The sequence below is a fragment of the Ranitomeya imitator genome, chromosome 2, assembly GCF_032444005.1.
Source record: "Ranitomeya imitator isolate aRanImi1 chromosome 2, aRanImi1.pri, whole genome shotgun sequence".
Classification (NCBI taxonomy): domain Eukaryota; kingdom Metazoa; phylum Chordata; class Amphibia; order Anura; family Dendrobatidae; genus Ranitomeya; species Ranitomeya imitator.
Window position 1 is genome coordinate 97816726 of NC_091283.1, and position 23088 is coordinate 97839813.

Sequence of the window (23088 nt, forward strand, 5' to 3'; positions counted from 1 at the left end):
ACCCCTTTTCTCTCTCCTCTGATGTGCTAAATCACATCAGAGGAGAGAGAAATTAAATGGGAATTTTTTTTTGTGGTCGCCGACCCGATTCATGTTCTCTGGGGTCTTGGCTACCCCCGGTATCCGAGACCCTGGAGAATTTCTGACGCTGGGGGGTGCTATACACTTATTTCTCAGCGTTGTTTAAAAGTGGCGCTGAGAAATAAGTACTCTTAATTGCCGCTGTTAAAAGGCGTATCGGTGGTCTTTAAGGGTTTAAACCTTAAGTACTCAAGGTACCCTACTTTTATTCTTATGATGCCTTTAAACTGCTTTTGGCTTTCTCTCAAGCAGCTTCATCAGATAGTCAACTGCAATTGCTTTTGTTATGCCTCATCAAGAGTCCATTTGTTGAATCTCCGACGTTCAGAAAGTGATTTGCACAGGCAGTGTTGGTGCGAAGCTCCAGTCAGTGCTGAGCCCTAATCCACAACTGCTCTGCTCCAAGCCAAAATATGGCAAGAGCTCAACTAAATTCGACTCCACCAAATGAAGAGAAATGACCGCGTATTATTAGTTTGACATGCGTATCGGTCAATCTGGAAAATTTCTAGAACTTTGAAGGTACCGTATTCTCAAGTGCAGTCATGAAAAACTTCAATTGCTATGATGAGACTGACTCTCGTGACGAAAGGAAGACCAAGAAATGCCGAGAAATTGAGTTCTCAGCCTCAGAAATCGCAAATTGACAAGACCAAATTCAAGGATACAAGTCTCTCACCACATTTTGCAAAGGCGTGCAATCCCATGTGGTTTGCACTTAATGGGATGACATCTTGTGTTTTGGGTCATTGTCCTGTTGCAACACACCTCCAGGCTATGTGACCAAGGAGAGGGATGGAGTTCTGTTAGGTGAAATGGCCTTCACAATCGCCCACCCTCACCACAATAAAGATGGTTTCGGAAGAGTCTTAAGGCAGAGTGAAGGCAAGGCAGCCAACAAGTGCTCAGCTCCTCTGTGAACTCCTCATCTGAGAATTATTCCAGGTGGGGACCTGATGAAGCTGTTTTGTGAGCATGACCATGGTGCGTAAAGCTGTCATCAGAATATAAGGGGGTACTAAGGTCTATCACATATTCTGTTTTTTCACACGTTTCCTTATTCCTTGTTTTATGTTCCTTCATGATTTTGCTCTCTGAATCTACAATGTGCACATGCCAGTAAGAACAATGAAAACAAAAGCATGGAAAGGTGTCCAAACCTTTGACCAAATCTGTGTCTTAATCAATGTATAATGAGAAGCTCTGCAACTTCCTCTAATTTATAGATCCCAATGATGATGACCGGCAAACCTGTCCGTCCATATTTTATTTCTTATTTGAAGTCTGTTCCACATCTTTTAAACATTTTATTGTAATGAAAACTAAATGTCCAATAGTTAGGCCATGTTCACACAGTGCGTTTTTTACTGCGGAACCGCAGCGGTATTGCCGCTGCGGGTCCGCAGCAGTTTTCCATGCAGGGTACATAACAATGTAACCCTATGGAAAACAGTCACTGCTGTGCACATGGTCCGTAATTTCGTTTAAAAAGCCGCGCAGAATAGCTGCGGCAAAAAAGAAGGAGCATGTCACTTCTTTTTCCTGAACCGCAGCGGTTCTGCACCCATAGACCTCCATTGTGAGGTCAAAATCGCAGTAAAACCCGCAGATCAAAAATATATCTGCGGGTTTTACTGCGATTTGATGTGCAGAACCGCTGCAGCAGGAAGTGCGGGGGAGCGGGCGGAAGTGCGTGGGCGGAGTGTGGCTGCCCCCCCGTGCTCCGATGCCCCCCCCCCGTGCTCCGATGCCCCCCCCCGTGCTCCGATGCCCCCCCCCCCCGTGCTCCGATGCCCCCCCCAGTGCTCCGATGCCCCCCCCGTGCCCTAATCTCCCCCCCTTATACTTACCCGGCGTCCCGGTGTCCGTCCGGCCGTCTTCTCCCTGGGCGCCGCCATCTTGCAAAATGGCGGGCGCATGCGCAGTGCGCCCGCCGAATCTGCCGGCCGGCAGATTCGCTCCAAAGTGCATTTTGATCACTGAGATAGGTTATATCTCAGTGATCAAAATAAAAAAATAGTAAATGACACCCCCCCCACTTTGTCACCCCCATTGGTAGGGACAATAAAAAAATTAAGAATTTTTTTTTTTTTTTTTCACTAAGGTTAGAATAGGGGTAGGGTTAGGGGTAGGGTTAGGGTTAGGGGTAGGGGTAGGGTTAGGGTATTTTCAGCCATTTTAGCCCTAAAAAGCTTCCTAGGAAACACACAGTCTCTGCATAGAAAACTGCATAAAAAAAGGATAAAAAAAGCATCAAAAAACTCATCAAAAAAGGACAAAAAAAGGACCAAAAAAAGGACCTGCGTTTTCTGCCAAGAGCTGCAGTTTTTAAAAAAAACTGTCCTGAAAAAAAAAGGATGGAAATCCTGAACGTGTGAACATACCCTTACAATCGTATTTATTCAATATTGGAACTGCCACAGAATATGTTCCAGAATTGTTTTATTTTTTTTTATTTTTTTTTTTTGTAAATCTGTTTTAGATTTTAAAATTTTTCCAAGACAATCAGTAGTAATAACAATAACAAGATGGTTTTGTAACCCAAATCCCACCCCATGCCCTCCCCAGCCCAAAACCCTTTCTCTGCATGCGCAGTTTTATTTCTTTTAAAAAATAAAGTAGAATAAAAATTTGAGGTCAAGTGTACCCCAAATTTTAATCAATAAAATACTAAAAACAAAACCTATTTCGCAGCCTTGTCAAACACAAATGAAAAAAAAAATGGTATAGCTTTTGAAATACAGTAACGTAAAGCCAGCTTTTTTGTTTTATTCTAAATCCTATTAGTGCACTGTAGTATAGTATATAATAGTAAAATGTATCGTACTTGTTTGTAAAAATACAGCAATACTAATCAGGCAAAAATAGGGAACATTAGAAAACACAATCTAACAAAAAGCTAATTTTAGAGGCCTCAAAATTAGGCTGCATTTTGACAGGCTGTTATACAACTGCCAATCGGCAAGCTTGCTGATCAGCGGGTCCTTTTAAGACAGAGCGGCCGCACTTCCATGCATGCAGGACCACTGTTAGTGCGATTGTTCTGTGCTCACAGAATATTCCTGTTCACAGCAGCACGTCTCCTGTTTACACTGGACGATCTGCTACCAAGCTATGATTTTTAAAGGGAACCTGTCACCCCCAAAATGGAAGGTGAGCTAAGGCTACGTTCACATTAGCTTTGTGCGGTGCTGCGTCGGGCGCAGCCGCGGCGATGCATGCGTCATGCGCCCCTATATTTAACATGGGGGGCGCATGGACATGCGCTGTCTTGCGTTTTGTGACGCATGCGTCATTTTGGCGCAGGCGTCAGGGCGCAGAGGGCGCAGAGGACGCTGCATGATGCAGTTTTTTCTGCGCCAAAAATCATGCAAAAATGAACACATGCGTCACAAAAAGCTGCGTTTTGCATGCGTTGTGCGTTACGTCACCGACGCAGCACCGCACAATGCAAATGTGAACGTAGCCTAAGCCCACCAGCATCAGGGGCTTATCTACAGTGTTCTGTAATGCTGTAGATAAGCCCCTGATGTATCCTGAAAGATGAGAAATAAAGGTTAATTATACTCATCCAGGGGCGGTCTGGCTGCGGTCCGGGTCCTCTTCTTGTCTTCACGCTGCGGCTGCGGCGCAGGCGTACTTTGTATGCCCTGTTGAGGGCAGAGCAAAGTACTGCAGTGCGCAGGTGCTGGGAAAGGTCAGGGAGGCCCTCAACAGGGCAGACAAAGTGCGCCAGAGTCGCAGCGTGAAGACAAGAAGAGGACTTCATCCTATGAAGATGTGAGGCCCCGGAGCGGACCGTGACGCCCATCGGACGGGACCGCCCCTGAGTGAGTATAATCTAACCTCTATTACTCATCTTTCAGGATACATTGGGGGCTTATCTACAGCATTACAGAATATTGTTAAGCCCCTGATGGCGGTGGGCTTAGCTCACCTTCGATTTTGGGGATGACGGGTTCCCTTTAAGTGGGCTAAAAAATATTCTCGCTTGATGAAAGAACATTTTGCTCATCCCTGGTTATTGGCTCATCTAAATGTGCTTTTAGATCTACTATATAATTGTCTAAGGGTCACTTCCGTCTTTCTGTCCTTTCTTTGTCACGGTTATTCATTCGCTGATTGGTCTCGGCAGCTGCCTGTCATGGCTGCCGCAATCAATCAGCTACGGCCACAGTCCGAAAGAAGATGGCCGCTCCGTACTCCCCACAGTCAGTGCCTGTCGCCCGCATTCTCCCCTCCGGTCACCGCTAACAGGGTTAATGCCGGCGGTAACGGACCGAGTTATGCCGCGGTTAACGCACTCCGTTACTGCCGCTATTAACCCTGTGTGTCCCCAACTTTTTACTATTGACGCTGCCTATGCGGCATCAATAGTAAAAAATGTAATGTTAAAAATAATAAAAAATAAAAAAAAAACCTGCTATACTCACCCTCCGTAGCAGCTAGCGCTGGCCGCCATCTTCCGTTGCAGGTTCCGGTGGCAGAAGAACCTGCCATGACGTCACGGTCATGTGACCGAGACGTCATCACAGGCCCTGCGCTACAAAGACCTGCCATGACGTCACGGTCATGTGACTGCGATGTCATCACAGGTCCTGCGCTCATACCAACCCTGGGACCGGAAGCTGCCGTGGACTACAAGGGCTCCCTCGGAAAGGTGAGTATCGGTATATATTTTTTGCTTTTTTTTGTTTTTTTTTTTACCTGTGACAAACCTGGCTTGGCAATATACTACGTGGCTGGGCAATATACTACGTGACTGGGCAGTATACTACGTCAGAGGTCCCCAACTCCAGTCCTCAAGGCCCACCAACAGGTCATGTTTTCAGGATTTCCTTTGCATTGCACAGGTGATGCAATTATTACCTGGGCAAGACTAAGGAAATCCTGAAAACATGACATGTTGGTGGGCCTTGAGGACTGGAGTTGGGGACCCCTGTACTACGTGACTGGGCAGTATACTACGTGACTGGGCAGTATACTACGTGGCTGGGCAGTATACTACGTGACTGGGCAGTATACTACGTGGCTGGGCAATATACTACGTGGCTGGGCAGTATACTACATTGCTGGGCAATATACTACGTGGCTGGGCAATATACTACGTGGCTGGGCAATATACTACATTGCTGGGCAATATAGTACGTGGCTGGGCAATATAGTACGTGGCGGGGCAATATACTACGTGGCTGTGCAATGTACTACGTGGCTGTGCAATGTACTACGTGGCTGTGCAATGTACTACGTGGCTGTGCAATGTACTACGTGGCTGTGCAATGTACTACGTGGCTGTGCAATGTACTACGTGGCTGTGCAATGTACTACGTGGCTGTGCAATGTACTACGTGGCTGTGCAATGTACTACATTGCTGGGCAGTATACTACGTGGCTGTGCAATGTACTACGTGGCTGTGCAATGTACTACGTGGCTGTGCAATGTACTACGTGGCTGTGCAATGTACTACGTGGCTGTGCAATGTACTACGTGGCTGTGCAATGTACTACGTGGCTGGGCAATATACTACATTGCTGGGCAGTATACTACGTGGCTGTGCAATGTACTACGTGGCTGTGCAATGTACTACGTGGCTGTGCAATGTACTACGTGGCTGTGCAATGTACTACGTGGCTGTGCAATGTACTACGTGGCTGTGCAATGTACTACGTGGCTGGGCAATGTACTACGTGGCTGGGCAATGTACTACGGGACATGCATATTCTAGAATACCTGATGTGTTAGAATCGGGTCACCATCTAGTAAACTGATATTTATGGTGCATTTTAAAACCCGTGTTATCATATCATATGCTGTTTTGATCATTTTAACCGTTCTGTTCAAGTTTACAGCACCCGTTCGCTTCCCCAATTTGTGGCAATAATTTGCACCAAATTTTCACACAGTTTAGGAGCAATTTTTAGGTCACACTTCTCTCTTCCCACGAAGTAAATGTTGTGCAAGTCATGTAAAAAATGTTTTTTCTTTGCAACAAATTCAACCACACTAATGAATGACTGCTTCTTACCAGCCTCATGTAGCAGCGTAATATACATTGTTTATGAGAAATGTCTGCTGGGTAACACCTTGCCGCTCCTGGAATTGAGCAAAGAGGTTGTTGTATTTTGTTTCTATTTATTTTCCACCCTGAGATTTTATTGAAAATGACTTCTTAGTAGTGGATAATCTGTTTTGTTTTTTCTCCAATACCTCCTCCCATCTCTGCCCTCCTTCACCAAAAGCAAATTAACATTTTGCCTCAAAAAATTACAACTCGTCCGGCTGCGAAAAATAATTCTATATTCTATGACTTTACTCCTCCTACTCGGGTCCAAAGCTGAAACTCCAGGGGTCCTCATGATGTAATTTGCTGCGGAGCTTTTTGACCTGACGTTTGTGCTGCAGACAATGATAAACAATGGAGCCGCAGCAGAGTCTTCTTGGGCTGGACCCACAATTTTTCTTTTGCAGTGAGATTTCTGTAGCCATCCGCTGTGCTGTCATATTATATATAATTTTTTTTTTTAATAAAACCCTATTCTCATTGTCACGGATCCCTTCTCCGTGGTGTCACTAATTCGTCACGTGTCCGCTCTCACACGTGACTTGGGGTTGTGCCTGCAAGGGTTAATCTCCCCTCTCTGTACAGCATTCAACCTCTGTCATATGCTGTAATGGGAGCATAAATCACACACCGACCCAGGCCACACACCCGCTCATACACGCTGCCACCACTCACCGAATACACGGGTGATGAGTCCCGGACTATTAATACTAGTAATGTCTATCACTCATAAGTTTCACACACCTTAGGCTATGGATTCTTTTAGAACATTCAAGGTTCAACGTGTTAAAGTTTTATACTTTAATAACAAAAGGTTCAATGCTTACAATAAGAAAAAGGTATCAAAATATGATAATAAAAAGACATACAACTTATGCAAAACAGTATAAAATAAAGAGGAGAACTTGCAGAAATTATCTAACTGGTAGTTGCTTTCTGCTCCCTGAGGGTAGGACGAATGTAGATTGGATCACACCAGCTTCTCAGACTGCCCCCATCATGTGAACACTATTCTCTGTCTGCAGCCTAAATTTATAACTTTGGTCTGGAGGAAAGGTTTCTAGACCGGCCCCTCAGGTTAATATCATAATTGCTGGCTTTCTGATTAACACCTAGGTGCGACTTGCCTTCAGGACAGATGTTACATTATCACTAGTCACACATATAACCCTAGACATGTCACTATATATATATATATATATATATATATATATATATATATGCACACGCGCACACACACACACACACACACACACACACACACACACACACACACATATATTTCACAATCCTTGCTGTGCGCTTGTAGCCCCTCATTAATGTATTTTTATTCTGTCCATTTTCTGGCTCATTATGTTCGATACAGAAGATTCCCATATTTTGTGCATGGCCGATGTCCGGCTTATTGTGAGAAGTGCGGCACATGCGGATGTCAGGCTGAGCGTGCGCACATGTCTTATGATTTTCTCATGCCGGTCACATGAATTGACTTGTGGTCCTCGTGCAGACGCCGGCCCTGTACCAGCCTTTCTCCCTTATTGCCTGTGTTCTTAGCCTGTTCTGCTCCATTGCCTCACTCTTATCAATTTGCCATAGGGAGTTTTTGAATCTTAAATTTGTTTTCCCTGCTCCGCGCGAGCCCTGGAATCGAATTATATATTATTTGTACTCTGTCTAGAATGATAAACTGTGCTTCGTAATCGGCCCCCAGCAGTTTGTTTTTTAGGTTTTTTTTTTTTCTTCCCATTTTACAGAAATATTAGTATTTGACATCATACTTGTGACAGTGTGAAAATGATTCTGTGGGGCGGTGATTGAGACATGAGTGGCCGGGCTCACAATCTTACTTTGTCCTCTGTTACAGACCTGAAACAAGTACCGTACATTGTGTGTTGTGATCGTTTCTGGCTGCATAGAATAGCTCCATTTTCCGGTGGCCGTAGGTCGTGCATTATGGCGTAGTGTTGGGCTGGGTTCACACTTGCATTTAGGGGTCTGGTTTCCTGTTCCTAGAACTCTGGCAAGGAGCAGCTTTGTTCTAGAATCGACACAAATGGCACCAAACCCCTTTAGCAGTAATGGGGCCATTCTGGTTTCCATTCATGTGGCCATGGCCTTTAACAGTAAGGGTATGTGCACACGTCCGGAATCTTTGCAGAAATTTCCTGACCCAAACCGGACTTTTTCCGCAGGAAACATGCGTTTTTATCATGGTTTTTAGCACCGTTTTTTCACGTTTTTTTTTCCAGAGCTTCCCCAATGCAATATATAGCAGCAAAAACGTGAAAAATCTGCAAAATTAATGAACATGCTGCGTTTTTTTACCACAATGTCTTTTTATTTTTCCGGGGGGAAAAAAAAGGCAACACTTGCACAAAAATTGCAGATTGCATTCTATTAATAGGATGCTTAATGGATGCTTTTTTTTTTTCGTGGTTTTTTCGCGTTTTTATAGCGAAAAATCCGGAACGTTTGCACATAGCCTAAAATAAACTCCTCTTTTGTTTCTCATCTTAATGGTCCGAACTAATGGAGGCTTCGATGCAAGTGTGAACCTATCTATAATCCCATGTCTTGATGCGGTGTACGGTCAGCGGTGGGGACGGTGTTTCGCAGCCCTGGCTCAGGTGATACAATAGCGTTCTGCATTCAGTGTTAATGCTATGCCTGGCCGGTACTATGCTCCATTCTACGATGCTGGCACATATACAGCTCCATTCACACCAGCCAGGAGTCCTGTGTGACGGGCCATCTTTTCTAGACAGGTGTAAAGCGGCTGCCGCACTCGATAGCCGCTCCATCCATTCACGAGTGATACACCGCTGTCGCCAGCATATTTAGGAAATCTCCATCTGCACAACGTCTTTCTGGCCTTAAAATTTATAGTATTCATTTTTTTTTTCTTTTGAAAGGTTCCTCATCATGGCGTCGTCCTCCGTACAAAGGTTCAGTTCTAACTCCTATGAGAATCCATCAGTAAGGAGGGTAAGTCTACGGTTAATATTTACGGTGATGTGTTTTACAGCTTTTTTTTTCTCTTAAGGAAATTCATGCAGGGACAAAGTCATCTTTGGTAATAATAAACCCGCCACCAACACAAGGGTCACACGCAATCTACATGTATTAACCACCATGGCTTTATGGGGTGTGTATCATTACACATCAGTGGCTGTGCCGCTGACATTACACTATGAAAATGGCATTCATTATAGCTAGGAGCCTCCACAGATTTTGTTGTGAATCTGTTGCGATTCTTCAGCAAAATTCACAATTTCCTTTACATTGTTGATGTGAATTATGCAATATTTCCGCAATAGGAAAAGCATGGATAGAATATGTGCACACACGGATCTCGCTTTAAACCCCCTTACATGTGTACAGGTGCTTCTCACAAAATTAGAATATCATCAAAAAGTTTATTTCAGTTCTTCAATATAAAAAGTGAAAGTACATTTTGCATTTCATTTGGAAATCAAGGTCCCAGAGTCTGGAGGAAGAGTGGAGAGGCCACAATCCAAGCTGCTGGAGGTCTAGTGTGAAGTTTCCACAATCATTGATGGTTTGGGGAGCCATGTCATCTGCTGGTGTAGGTCCACTGTGTTTTATCAAGACCAAAGTCAGCGCAGCCGTCTACCAGGAAATTTTAGAGCACTTCATGCTTCCCTCTGCCGACAAGCTTTTTGGGGATGGAAATTTCATTCTCCAGCAGGACTTGGCATCTGTCCACACTGCCAAAAGTACCAATACCTGGTTTAAGAACAACAGTATCACTGTGCTTGATTGGCAGCAAACTCGCCTGACCTTATCCCCATAGAGAATCTATGGAATATTGTCAAGAGGAAGATGAGACACCAGACCAACAATGCAGACGAGCTGAAGGCTGCTATCAAAGCAACCTGGGCTTCCATAACACCTCAGCAGTGCCACAGACTTATCACCTCCAGGCCACACCGCATTGATGCAGCAATTGATGGAAAATGAGCCCCGACCAAGTATTGTGTTAATTTACTGAACATACATTTCAGTAGGCCAACATTTTGGGTTTTAAAATAATTGTTTCAAACTGGTGTTATAAAGTATTCTAATTTACTGAGATGACTTTTGGGTTTTCATTGGCTGTAAGCCATAATCATCGACATTAACAAACAGACGTAAACACTTGAAATAGATCACTCTGTAATGACTCTATATAAGAGTTTCACTTTTTGAATTAAAGAACTGAAATTAACGTTTGATAATATTCTAATTTTGGAAGAAGCACCTGTAGCACTGCAGCAATGTAATGTGTTTGGTATCTGCATGGCAGCAAAGCCACCACGCCTGAATGTGCCCAAATCTCTCACCAGGGCGGGGGATAGGGGTCCGGTGTCTAAGGCAGATGTCATTCCCCTTCTGCAAAGCCCTGCTACATTAAAGGTGCTTCTAGGACAAGTTCACAGTATATCTGTCAGAAAATGGGCTAAATCTCATCTATGTGCTACGAAAAATGTTATCATGGAAATGCAGTCAGTTGTTTCTGTAGAATTTCCCTTCGGCAATGCATAGGGTAAAATCTGCCTAATGTGTAATGTCCCCCCCAGTCACATTATTTATCAGTTTCAATCCATGATAAATTGTTATTACCTTGTTGACATTTTCAGCGACAGTCCATTGACTTTCAATTGCACTGTTAAGTTTACAAGCGTCCTTTGATCCACATTGATCGACAGTATTTGTAAGGTTTATTAATACTGCGCAAACATTGTCAATGGTTTTTAATAAATTATCAATGGAGGGGTATTGTCACAAATGTGTGTTGTCCCTCATTGAAACCCTAGCAGTTGAACCGCCCGGCGATCCCAATAATGGGGCAGAAAGATTGGCCTCTATTCATTGTCCCATAGACAGTGAATAGGATGGATGTTGAGCATTGAGTGATCATTATCTCTTCTATAAATAAGGAATAACTTTCATTTGTGGGAATACCTTTTATTGGCTTTCACTTCAGGTAATACGCCTTTAAAGGGAACCTGTCAGCAGGATTGTGCACAGTAACCTACAGACAATGTCAGGTCGGCGGCGTTATACTGATTACAATGGCACCTTGGTTGATGAAATCCGCCTTGTGGTTGTTGTGTAATCTTTATTTTCAGTTTGTAGTTAGACATGCTCGTGCTCCGGAGCGGCCTGTGGGGGTCTTCATGTGGTGCTCGGATTAGGTATTGATAGTGCAGCCTGCTGACAGGTCACTGATGTGCACAATCCTGCTGACAGGTCCCTTTAGATGAAATGTCCCATTTGAACTTTAGTTATTTTTATAGATCTAAATTTAAAATGAAGTACCTTGGGAAATGTTTCATAGAGGGGTGGTCCAACCTGGAAAGTAATTTTCATTCTAAATCCCTGTCTTTAATGCCATAATCTATTTTCTAATGTGCTTGTATTAAAAATTCTCTAACTACTGTATTTAATGCTCTTATATCTTTTTTAACTATCTTTTTCTGTGATGCTTCATTTTAGAGTCCCGGTGCATGCTGGGATACTTAAATCAAGCGTCATCAAGGTGCAGAGGCCGTGGTCACTGAGGCAGCCTCTCCCCACACCCTAAAACAAAGTGTCATCAGTGACAGTCACTTCAGGGGCTGGGATAGTTCTTGCTCTGTCATTGTGCAATGACAGTGCGCTCTCGTCGGTCCAGGTCCGAAGTAACGAGATGGCATCAGAGCGAACTGTTAGTGCGAGGAGTCAGAATACCCAGTCTTGGCGTAGTCTTGGAACATACTACTAACAGTGCATTCTGGTGCTGGCTCATTACTGCTGATCTGAGCCAACAACATTGAGTGCACTGTCACTGTGCACATTGCATAGTGACTGAGCAGGGACTAGCAATACCCCTGAAACGAGGAGGTAGGAAGAAAACAAGTTGGTGTAGTTAGGGAAGGATAGGGATGTTTTAATTTAAGTATATTAGAAATTAGTTTAGATTATGGCATTACATATATAGGGATTTAGGATGGAAATTACTTTTTGTCTGACTGATGAAAGTGCCCCGTTCTGCTGATCGGTGGTCGGACCCCACCGTTCTGTCCAGGTGATAGGCGACCACTTGTTTTCTTCATGCAACCCCTTTATGTTATTCATACTGATAACACTTTAACCCTTTAGCCCTTTAACACTATTTCCTTGCCTGTAATGATTTCTGTACCAGTTGATAACTTTTTAAAATCTTTTTATATATTATATTGTTTTAATGGCGACAGTGTGACTCTAAGAATTAATTTCCTTTTGCAGCCTCCCAGAGAAGACATGAACCAAGAACACAACAATGAAATTCCTCTCCTACCTGGAGAAACCCTTGTAACAGGTAAACATCATATGTTTCATAGATCTATCTCTAAATAGGGGCAAATAAAAAAAAAAAATATATAAAAAATCCTGTCCTGGTGGTTGTCCCTGACCCCTGTACAATATTAAAGTTCTTGCAGAACGTCCTCCCTGCACTGGCCCCTGACTACCACCTTCCTTGTAGTCACTGCTAGGAGTTCTTCTGCATGTCCACAGGTATATTTGGGTATATGGCTGAGCAATGGTTGTCCCATGGTGGTCCATTTCCTCTGCTAGGTTATGGACAGGGGTCTCATTCATCCCATCAGATCCTGTAACGTCCTCACGAATACATTACATTTTCGTGTAGTTCTGCAGTCTCAATAGTTCTAGTTTTGCATTTTCTGGCAGAGTTACTTATATAGGGTTCTTCAGTGGTTTTATAATTTTACTGTGTTTTTATTTATTTTTTTAATTTTCTTCCAGATAAGGATGTTATTTACATGTGTCCATTTAATGGTCCAGTTAAAGGCAGGCTATACGTCACAAACTATAAATTGTACTTCAAAGGTGAGGAGACGGTAAGTTAAAGAGATTTCTTTCAGATTAGCTTTAGCTTTACATCACCCAGTGCTGTTCTCCGCTTACTTCCACCCCTCTATTAAATGGGTTGTCCCATGAACAAAGTATATTTTGATGCATAGATCTTGAAATAATTTGTTCCACAATTGGATGTCTTAAATAAGATGTTCCTGTGCTGAGATAATCTTACAAATGTGCCCCTGCTGTGTACTGTGTAATGGCTGTGTCTGACCATGCAGAGCTGCTCCAGTTCATGGTCTGCACACACAGGTGCTTCTCACAAAATTAGAATATCATCAGTAAGTTAATTTATTTCAGCTCTTCAAATGAAAAAGTGAAACTCATATTATATAGTCATTACAAACAGAGTGATCTATTTCAGGTGTTTATTTCTGTTCATGTTGATGATTATGACTTACATTCAGTGAAAACCCAGCACCTGTACCACAGCGCCTGGCCATTTGAGGGGAGCAGAAGTCACTTATGATAGGTGAATATACAGACAGAACAGCAGGGACTGAAGGTACGTTTCTCTGCCTGTTATATCACCTTAGCAGCAGCTTTAAGCCCCAGCTGCATGTCTGTATACTCACTTATCACAAGTGACTTACCCGCCCTCCCCAGCCAGGAGCTGTGTGTGTGATCACCGTGTACTGGAGCAGCTTTGTATGGTCAGACACAGCCATTACACAGGGGCACATTTATAAAATGATCTGTTTTGTAGAAGGAATTGACTCCTCTTCTAGTGGCTCTGAAATCTCTGATATGGTGTGGACAGCTCGGCCATGGCAGTCACAGGGCGCAGTTATTACATGTCAGAAGGTTACAGTGAATCTGTTACTGTTGGAGACCAGTATGAAAGGACTAGGCTCAGGGATATATACCGTATATTTGTCATGATTCTGGATTTCCATGTGAAAAGCGGTTTAAATTCTGCCAGATAAAGCTCGAGTCCGGCTTCTGCCCGTCCTCCATGATTGACAGCTTCCTGGCATGAGTTTGTATACAGGTGTTCTTTATTACAGTACTTGGCTAAGATTCTCAAATTCTGTCACATGATCTGTAAGACTGGTAATGTACAGGAGCAGAGATTGAAAACAGTCAGTGTGAGATTGTTTCCTAGATCAGTGGCTTGCAACCTGTGGCTCTACTGTGAAACTACAACTCCCAGCATTCTCTCCAGCTGACAAATGTGACTTCACAAGCCCTGCAGAGCCACCACTAACCAAGCAGACGGATGAGACCGGGATCGTGTTGTCAGCGCTCTCCATTACCTGCGGGCTTTCATATGCAATTTGGCATCAAATAATCTTGCATGTCTTTCTATAACCTATTAGGTGAAACACAATATATAGTGTTTGTTTGTGTTTTTTTTGTTTTTGTTTGTTAGGAGCCAGCAATTGTATTTGAGGTTCCCCTTGGTGTTATTGCAAGGATTGAAAAGATGGGAGGTGCGACCAGTAGAGGAGAGAATTCCTATGGTCTGGATATAACCTGCAAAGTAAGTATGGCCACCAAACCGTATGGTTCTGTGATTAATACTGCTTATAGGAGTAAGGCTAGGGTGCACATGGCGTCCGTGCCCACCGTCGGGCACGTACACTCTGGGTATGCTCCACAGTGGTCACAATCTGGAGGGATAAATACATCACCATTTAAAAATAAATAAATAAATGCATCCATGGCATAAGCTTCTTTGCAATGGCCCCTATTATTGGAAAATGCAGTTTTGCAATTTTCTATCCAAAAAAGACCTGATGCATACTGGCCAAATGGAAGTTGAAATAACACATTTAGCCCCATATGGGGAGTGATGGCCTGTATGTCATGACTTATACCGTAGACAGCGTGTCGTAGCCTTCAAAGGAGTCCTTACTTTTCCCTTAAAGGGAACCTGTCCCTCCCCCCAGGCGTTTGAAACTAAAAGAGCCATCTTGTGCAGCAATAATGCTGCATTCTGACAAGGTGGCTCTTTTAGTTATTGGTGCTGCAACTGCAGAAATAATCCGTTTTGTAATTTGTCTAAAATACCGGTCTTCAGTCCTGGAGGCAGGCCGTTCCCCCCCTGCTGCAGACGCCACACAGCCGTCACTCAAGTCTTCTTGGCGCCAGGCGCCGCCTCAGTGCTGTTTGTTTTGAAATCTGCCGGCGCCTGCGCTCTTTTGTCTTGCCTGGGGCAGGCGCAGTGAGCGCTGCCCATCTGTCCTCATATGCAGTCTCGCTGACTGCGCCTGTGCAGCCGCCCTGCTTGTGAATCCCAGCCCCGCAGTGTCTTATGATTTATTCACACTGCAGGGCTGGGATTCCTGGGCATGCACACTGCGTGTCTAAGCCACTCACCCAGGTCGCAGTGTGCATGCCCATGAATCCCAGCCCCGCAGTGTGAATAAATCATAAGACACTGCAGGGCTGGGATTCACAAGCAGGGCGGCCGCACAGGCGCAGTCAGCGAGACTGCATATGAGGACAGATGGGCAGCGCTCACTGCGCCTGCCCCAGGCAAGACAAAAGAGCGAAGGCGCCGGCAGATTTCAAAACAAACAGCGCTTGGGAGGCGGCGCCAAGAAGACTTGAGTGACGGCTGTGAGGCGTCTGTCCCCATTGGGGCTTGCACTATTAAATTCCCTATCAGTATGTCTTTGGGAGGAAACTGGAGAACACGGAGGGAGCCCACACAAACACGGGGACAACATACAGTCTCCTTCACATTGTGAAAATATCATGTGAACACACCATAGACTTCTTAGAGACCCTTGTAAAAAAAAAAAAAAAGTGACCTTGTTCCATATGTTGAAGAGGAACTGGTAAATGACGTAGCGTTCCGTTGTGCAGGTCGGGGTGATTCTGTTACTATAACTAAGGTCGGGGGCTCAAGAGGTCGGGGGCTCAGGAGGTCGGGGGCTCAGGAGGTGATTCATCTAGTAATGTAGAAGTCTCACCACTTCTGTGCTGATCACCATGTGCACAAAGCCTCCCATCATGTCCGATGCCTGTCAGTGAGATGGACGCACTGATTCACTTCTATCCTTTTGCAATTTAGGATATGAGAAACCTGCGCTTTGCTCTGAAACAGGAAACACACAGCAGAAAACAGATATTTGAAGATCTGACAAAACACGCCTTTCCTCTGTCACACGGATCGGTAAGCAGATAGATTTGTTGGGATTTATTTTCTGCCCTTTAGTAATCGCCGTGTGAAGCTGATTCTGAGCGGAAAGGTTCCCTCAATGTATTGGTTGTGCACAGACTGTCCAAGTCTCTGTTATGCGGTTCTTTCAGACACCGGCCGCAGGGATCTTCATCTGTCCACGCTTTCATTATGGATCTCCCTACTGTGTGGACTTCATAATGGCTCTTGTACAGACGTGTGATCTAGACCTGCACCTGGAGACCCATACTCTACCTCCATGTGCTCCTTATTTTACAATGAGGCACACCGGTTTCCCCTCACAGGCGCCATATTAATAGAAATTGGTCAGGGTATGCTGCCGTGCAGGCATTGGGGTTCATTGTGCCGGAGATTATGGCTGTCCCACATTGGTCACACTTTGCTGGATGCGCTGCTTCTGTCGGGTCTGCTGTGGAATGAAGCAATTGCTTGCGTTCCTTAGGTGCTCAGAATCCATGGGTGCACAGGACATGCCTTGTAAAGACACCATGCATGGTAGTGGGTGTACATGGGACGTAGCATTTTTTGGCTTGATTCCCACAAATTCTTTGTATATTTCAAAACTGCATCTGCCGTGCCGGATCCCAGCCCCCAATGTTCATTTTTGTCTGTGGCCGCTCTATGTGGCCTGATATTTCCATTGGAGTGGGAAGGCTGTACTCTGCTAGAGCGGCTCTTTACTGGCCCTCGGTGGGCTACTGGCTTGGCATCTACTTAGGTCTATGGACCCTAGTACAGAGGTGTCAAACTGAATTCCTCGAGGGCCGCAAACAGGTCATTTTTTCAGGATTTCCTTGTATTGCACAAGGTGCTGGAATCATTCTGTGCAGGTGATTAAATTATCACCTGTGCAATACAAGGAAATCCTGAAAACATGACCTGTTTGCGGCTCTCGAGGAATGCAGTTTCACACCTCTGCCCTAGTAGGTCATATACTTTACTCTCAGCATTGGCTCTGTCCTCAAAAGGAAAAGCTTGCCAAAATGATCCCACAAATCCATACATGTGAGCAGCTGAATCTCAAGATGGAGAATCCATGATCTTGGCCCAGTGCTGCTTAAAGCACTACTCCAGCTTTTTTTTTTCAGTTCCGTAGTGGCGCTTCAAATGTGAGTCCCCTGTCATATACTCGCCCTCTGGCGAGTTTGCCGTTTTTCGGTGTCACTCGGGTCGTGCGACATCCTCTTGTGAGTGCAGCTCCTGACTGGAGCAGCCGGCAGGTCACTTTTCGACGGAGACAGACTGGACCAATGCTGGAAAACAATGAAGGTGGCAGGGGAGTATCAGACAGGGGGCAGGAGACTCACATTTAAAGCACTGTCCAATAAAAAAACAACTGCTGGAGTGGCGCTTTAATATGAAGAAGTACGGCATTTTATGAGCATTCATTTCTTACTATTAAAGGGAATCTGTCACCTCATTTTTCGCATATAAGCTGCGTCCACCTCCATCAGGGGCTTATCTACAGCATTCTGTAATGCTGTAGATAAGCCCCCGATGTAACCTGAATGATAAGAAAAACAAGTTAGATTATACTCACCCAGGGGCGGTCCGGTCCGATGGGCTTCGCGGGTCCGGCGCCTCCCATCTTCATGCGATGACGTCCTCTTTTTTGCTTCTGTTGCGGCTCCGCTGCAAGTGTACTTTGTCTGCCCTGTTGAGGGCAGCGTTAAGTAGTGCAGTGCGCAGGCGCTGGGCCTCTCTGACCTTTCCTGGCGCCTGCGCACTGCAGTACTTAACGCTGCCCTCAACAGGGCAGAGACTGACGCCTACGCCGGAGCCGCGACAGAAACAAGGAAGAGGACATCATCGTATGAAGATGGGAGGTGCTGGACCCGCAAAATCCATCGGACCGGACCGCCCCTGGGTGAGTATAATCTAACCTCTTTTTCTTATCTTCCAGGATACATCTGGGGGGGGGGTTGCTTATCTACAGCATTACAGAATGTAGATAAGCCCCTAATGGCGGTGGCAGCAGCGTATATGCAAAAAATGAGGTGACAGATTCCCTTTAATAGTGGTTGGAGCTTTACTTTTGGATATGATGGTCCAAATAACTTAGAATTTACAGCACAACTCCAGCATTTTTGTTTTTATGATGGCTCTGGAGTGGTACCACTAATGTATGCTCCCTGCCCCTGGTAATATACTTACCAGCCTCTTTGTTCTTCTATCGGTGCCGCTCCGCTCCAGGTGCTGCAGGTTGTGACCTGCCCCAACGCTCCAGTGTTTGCTGGGTGAGCCGGAGACCCACAACCAGCCTCTCATAGGCTTACACTGAGCGCTTGTGACCGTTGCCTCTGACTTCCGGTCAGTGAGGAGCTGCGGTCACATGAAGGTGGAATCCTGGCAATGTCCGTGCCCACACTGGGTGCCTTGTGTGGACCTAGTGATTAATGGGTTTGTACTAAGTTCATTGGTTATTCATGGCACTAGCGTCTACTTACCGGTTGGATCGGTCCGGATAGCAGCAGAGCGCGGCGGTCTATAGAGCTCTGTGTACGTGGAGCGGAGGTCGTGCTTCTTCTCTCCATTTATCCTCCTAAGGGTCGGCTGGATCTAGCTGAGCACAGCCATTTGTCTGGCAGCCCCATAGACACGAGCCGTGAACGTTCCCATGTGGCTTTTCTTAAAATCTATTGCGTGTCTTTAAAGTTAAGCTCGCAGATATCAATAAATGATCCCTTACCCTAATGGATAGGGAATTACTGAGCCACTCACTATAAACTGTGTAATACCATACCAAAACTAACCGCAAATCCGAGTACCAGCTTCTGTCTAAAAGGTGGGCTCAAGTCTGCTGGACATACAGCATGGCGGAAAGGCTTTAGGCAGGTGTGAAAGGCATGCTGCCGAGTAAGGATGCCGCCAGATGTAGAAGGGTTAATAATTTACTTGGATCAATTAAAGGAAAAATCTACATCCAATCAATACGGGGATGGTTCTGTGCCTGCAGTTACGTCTAGATGCCGACGGACTAGCCTGACGGGTAGCTTTAATCGTGCTTTCTGTGAGCGTTACATTAGGGCGGATGCAAGGGCATGGTATTGTACAGAAAGCAATGCTTGCTGAGGCGGGCAGGCTCATATTCATGGCAGTGCTAATCCTTATAGGGGTATTCCCATCTCCAAGATCCTATGCCAATATGTAATAGGTGTAGTATTCGCAAATACCTCCAATTAGAAATGTAGGATAGTTTTTCTGATTCGCTGTGTCTCCTCATATGCAGGCATTGCAAGACCCTAGGTATCCATGGTTATTTCCACTGATATAGAGGCAGCTAGTTGCTAGTGGTTGTAACCATGCATACCTAAGGTCCTGCAATGCCTGCACATGAAGAAAGAGACCTGGCTTATCAGAAGAACTATACTACATTTGTAATTGGAGGTATTTGCTAATATTATTATTCCACCTGCTACATATTGAGGTAGGATCTTGGAGATGAGAATACCCCTTTGAGGAGAATTAAAGTTCTGCAGCGTGACATCACTGTAATGTATAGTACATATGCCATCTCCACGTACCTGTCATTAAATGGTATTCTATCTACAATGAAGTTAGTGACTATAAAAAGTCTACTCACCCCTGTTAAAATGCCAAGTTTTTGTCATGCTAAAAATAGTTTCAGATCATCTTCTACATTTACGATCACACATAATCTGTACAATTGAAGTGAAGTATAAATTGAAATATTTTTAGGAGGAAAAAGAGAAAAAAAAAAAAGTTCTGAAATAGTATGGTTGCATAAATATGCCCACCCTTAAACTAATACTTTTGCTGAAGCATCCTTACATCTATAAAGTATTGTCTATTTGGGTAGGATAGTATCCGCATGGCACATCTAGAATTGATCATCTTTGCCCATGCTTCCTTACAGCACTCCAAAAGTGTCAAATTGTAAGGGCATCTCCTGTGTGCAGCGCTCTTCAAATCCACTCACAAATATTTCAATTAGTTTCATGTCTAGACCATTTAAAAAGTTTGATCATTCTTTGTTGATTTTGAAGTATGCTTGGGGGTCATTGTTGTGCTGAAAGGTGAAATTCTCCTTCATGTTCAGTTTTTTTTTTTTTTTTAAGAGCGGTCTGAATTGTTTCAAAATTGACTGATATTTGTGACTGTTCATAAGTTCCATCACCTCGGCTAAAGCACCAGTCCTAGCTGCTGAAAAAGCAGCCCAAAAGTATCATGTTGCCTCCACCATACTTTACTGTGGGTATGGTGTTCTTTTGGTGATGCACAGTGCTGGCTTTGCACCAAACATATTTTTTGGATTTTTGGCTAAAAAGTTCATCCTTTCCCTCACTTCCGGTATTTTTCCCTCCTCATTTAAGCATGCCATCATACATCCATTACTTAAAAAACCATCCCTCGAACAAAACTGTGCCACAAATTATAGACCTGTCTCTAATCTTCCCTTCATCTCTAAACTCCTCGAACGCCTGGTCCACTCCCGTCTTACCCGCTATCTCTCAGATAACTCTCTTCTCGACCCTCTTCAATCTGGCTTCCGCTCTTTACACTCTACTGAAACTGCCCTCACTAAAGTCTCTAATGACCTACTAACAGCTAAATCTAATGTTCACTACTCCATGCTAATTCTCTTGGATCTCTCTGCAGCATTCGATACTGTAGATCATCAGCTCCTCCTCACTATGCTCCGCTCCATCGGCCTCAAGGACACCGTTCTCTCCTGGTTCTCCTCCTATCTCTCTGACCGATCCTTCACTGTATGTTTTGCTGGTTCCTCCTCCTCTCACCTTCCCCTTACTGTTGGGGTTCCTCAAGGATCAGTCCTAGGCCCCCTCCTCTTCTCGTTGTATACTGCCCCTATTGGACAAACAATCAGTAGATTTGGTTTCCAGTACCATCTCTATGCTGACGACACCCAATTATACACTTCTTCTCCTGATATCACACCGACCTTTTTAGAAAACACCAGTGATTGTCTTACCGCTGTCTCTAACATCATGTCCTCCCTCTATCTGAAACTAAACCTGTCAAAAACTGAACTCCTCGTGTTCTCTCCCTCTACTAACCTACCTTTGCCTGACATTGCCATCTCCGTGTGCGGTTCCACCATTACTCCAAAGCAACATGCCCGCTGCCTTGGGGTCATCCTTGATTCTGACCTTTCATTCACCCCCTACATCCGATCACTGGCTCGCTCTTCTTATCTGCGTCTCAAAAACATTTCTAGAATTCGCCCTTTTCTTACTTTCAACTCTGCAAAAACTCTTACTGTTTCACTTATTCATTCTCGTCTGGACTATTGTAACTCTCTACTAATCGGCCTCCCTCTTACCAAACTCTCCCCGCTCCAATCTGTCCTGAATGCTGCAGCCAGGATCATATTCCTCACCAACCGTTACACCGATGCCTCTACCTTGTGCCAGTCATTACACTGGCTACCCATCCACTCCAGAATCCAGTACAAAACTACTACCCTCATCCACAAAGCACTCCATGGCTCAGCACCACCCTACATCTCCTCTCTGGTCTCAGTCTACCACCCTACCCGTGCCCTCCGCTCCGCTAATGACCTCAGGTTAGCATCCTCAATAATCAGAACCTCCCACTCCCGTCTCCAAGACTTTACACGTGCTGCGCCGATTCTTTGGAATTCACTACCTAGGTTAATACGATTAATCCCCAATCCCCACAGTTTTAAGCGTACCCTAAAAACTCATTTGTTCAGACTGGCCTACCGCCTCAATACATTAATGTAAGGATCCCTGTGTGGCCTATTTAAAAAAAAAAAAAAAAAAAAAAAAAGGTTCCTCGCATCATGTTCTCATACACTTTATGCAGTATTAGCCCTCTGTGTCTGTACTGCTACATACTGGTTCATGCAGCTTTACATGAACACCTGAGCCTTACACTATGGCTGGTCCGAATAACTAAAGCAATTGTTACCATCCACCTCTCGTGTCTCCCCTTTTCCTCATAGTTTGTAAGCTTGCGAGCAGGGCCCTCACTCCTCCTGGTATCTGTATTGAACTATATTTCTGTTATGCTGTAATGTCTATTGTCTGTACAATTCCCGTCTATAATTTGTAAAGCGCTGCGGAATATGTTGGCGCTATATAAATAAAAATTATTATTATTATTATTATTATCCTTGGTCTTATTCGACCACAACACATTTTCCCATATGCTTTTGGCAAACCTGATGTAGGTTTCGCCAAAACCTAACTGGGCTTGGATATTTTTCTTGGTAACAAAAAAAAAATGTATGCAACCAGTACTTGATAGAAGTTACTGCAGCTCCTTAACCCCTTTCTGCCATTAGACGTACTATTGCGTCCATGTGGGGTGGGCTTTACTTCCCAAGGACGCAATAGTACGTCATATGCGATCGGCAGCGCTCACGGGGGGAGCGCCGCCGATCGCGGCCGGGTGTCAGCTGTTTATCGCAGCTGACATCCGGCACTATGTGCCAGGAGCGGTCACGGACCGCCCCCGGCACATTAACCCCCGGCACACCGCGATCAAAGATGATCGCGATGTGCCGGCGGTACAGGCAAGCACCGCGCAGGGAGGGGGCTCCCTGCGGGCTTCCCTGAGCCCCCCGCAGCAACGCGATGTGATCGCGTTGCTGCGAGGGTCTCACCTCCCTCCCTGCTCCCTCCAGCCCCGGATCCAAGATGGCCGTGGATCCGGGTCCTGCAGGGAGGGAGGTGGCTTCACAGAGCCTGCTCAGAGCAGGCACTGTGAAGCAGCCTGCACTCCTATCAGATCGGTGATCTGACAGAGTGCTGTGCAAACTGTCAGATCATCGATCTGTGATGTCCCCCCCTGGGGCAAAGTAAAAAAGTAAAAAAAAAAAATTTCAAATGTGTAAAAAAAAAATAAAAAAAAATATTCCAAAATAATGAAAAAAAAAATAAA

At 44.8% G+C, this 23088-nt stretch overlaps 1 protein-coding gene across 3 annotated transcripts in view; it reads left to right on the forward strand.

The window, feature by feature from the left end:
- MTM1 (myotubularin 1) overlaps window positions 1-23088 on the forward strand; it is a 78376-nt gene that overhangs the window by 14443 nt on the left and 40845 nt on the right. Inside the window, exons 2-6 of one of the 3 annotated variants that reach the window (XM_069747051.1) lie at window positions 9056-9128; window positions 12414-12486; window positions 12933-13027; window positions 14419-14529; window positions 16069-16170. In XM_069747051.1, the coding sequence (XP_069603152.1) occupies window positions 9066-9128; window positions 12414-12486; window positions 12933-13027; window positions 14419-14529; window positions 16069-16170 (444 nt within the window). In that variant the 5' untranslated portion in view covers window positions 9056-9065. The remainder of the gene's footprint in view (window positions 1-9055; window positions 9129-12413; window positions 12487-12932; window positions 13028-14418; window positions 14530-16068; window positions 16171-23088) is intronic. The other 2 variants (XM_069747052.1, XM_069747053.1) reach the window with 2 other exon arrangements.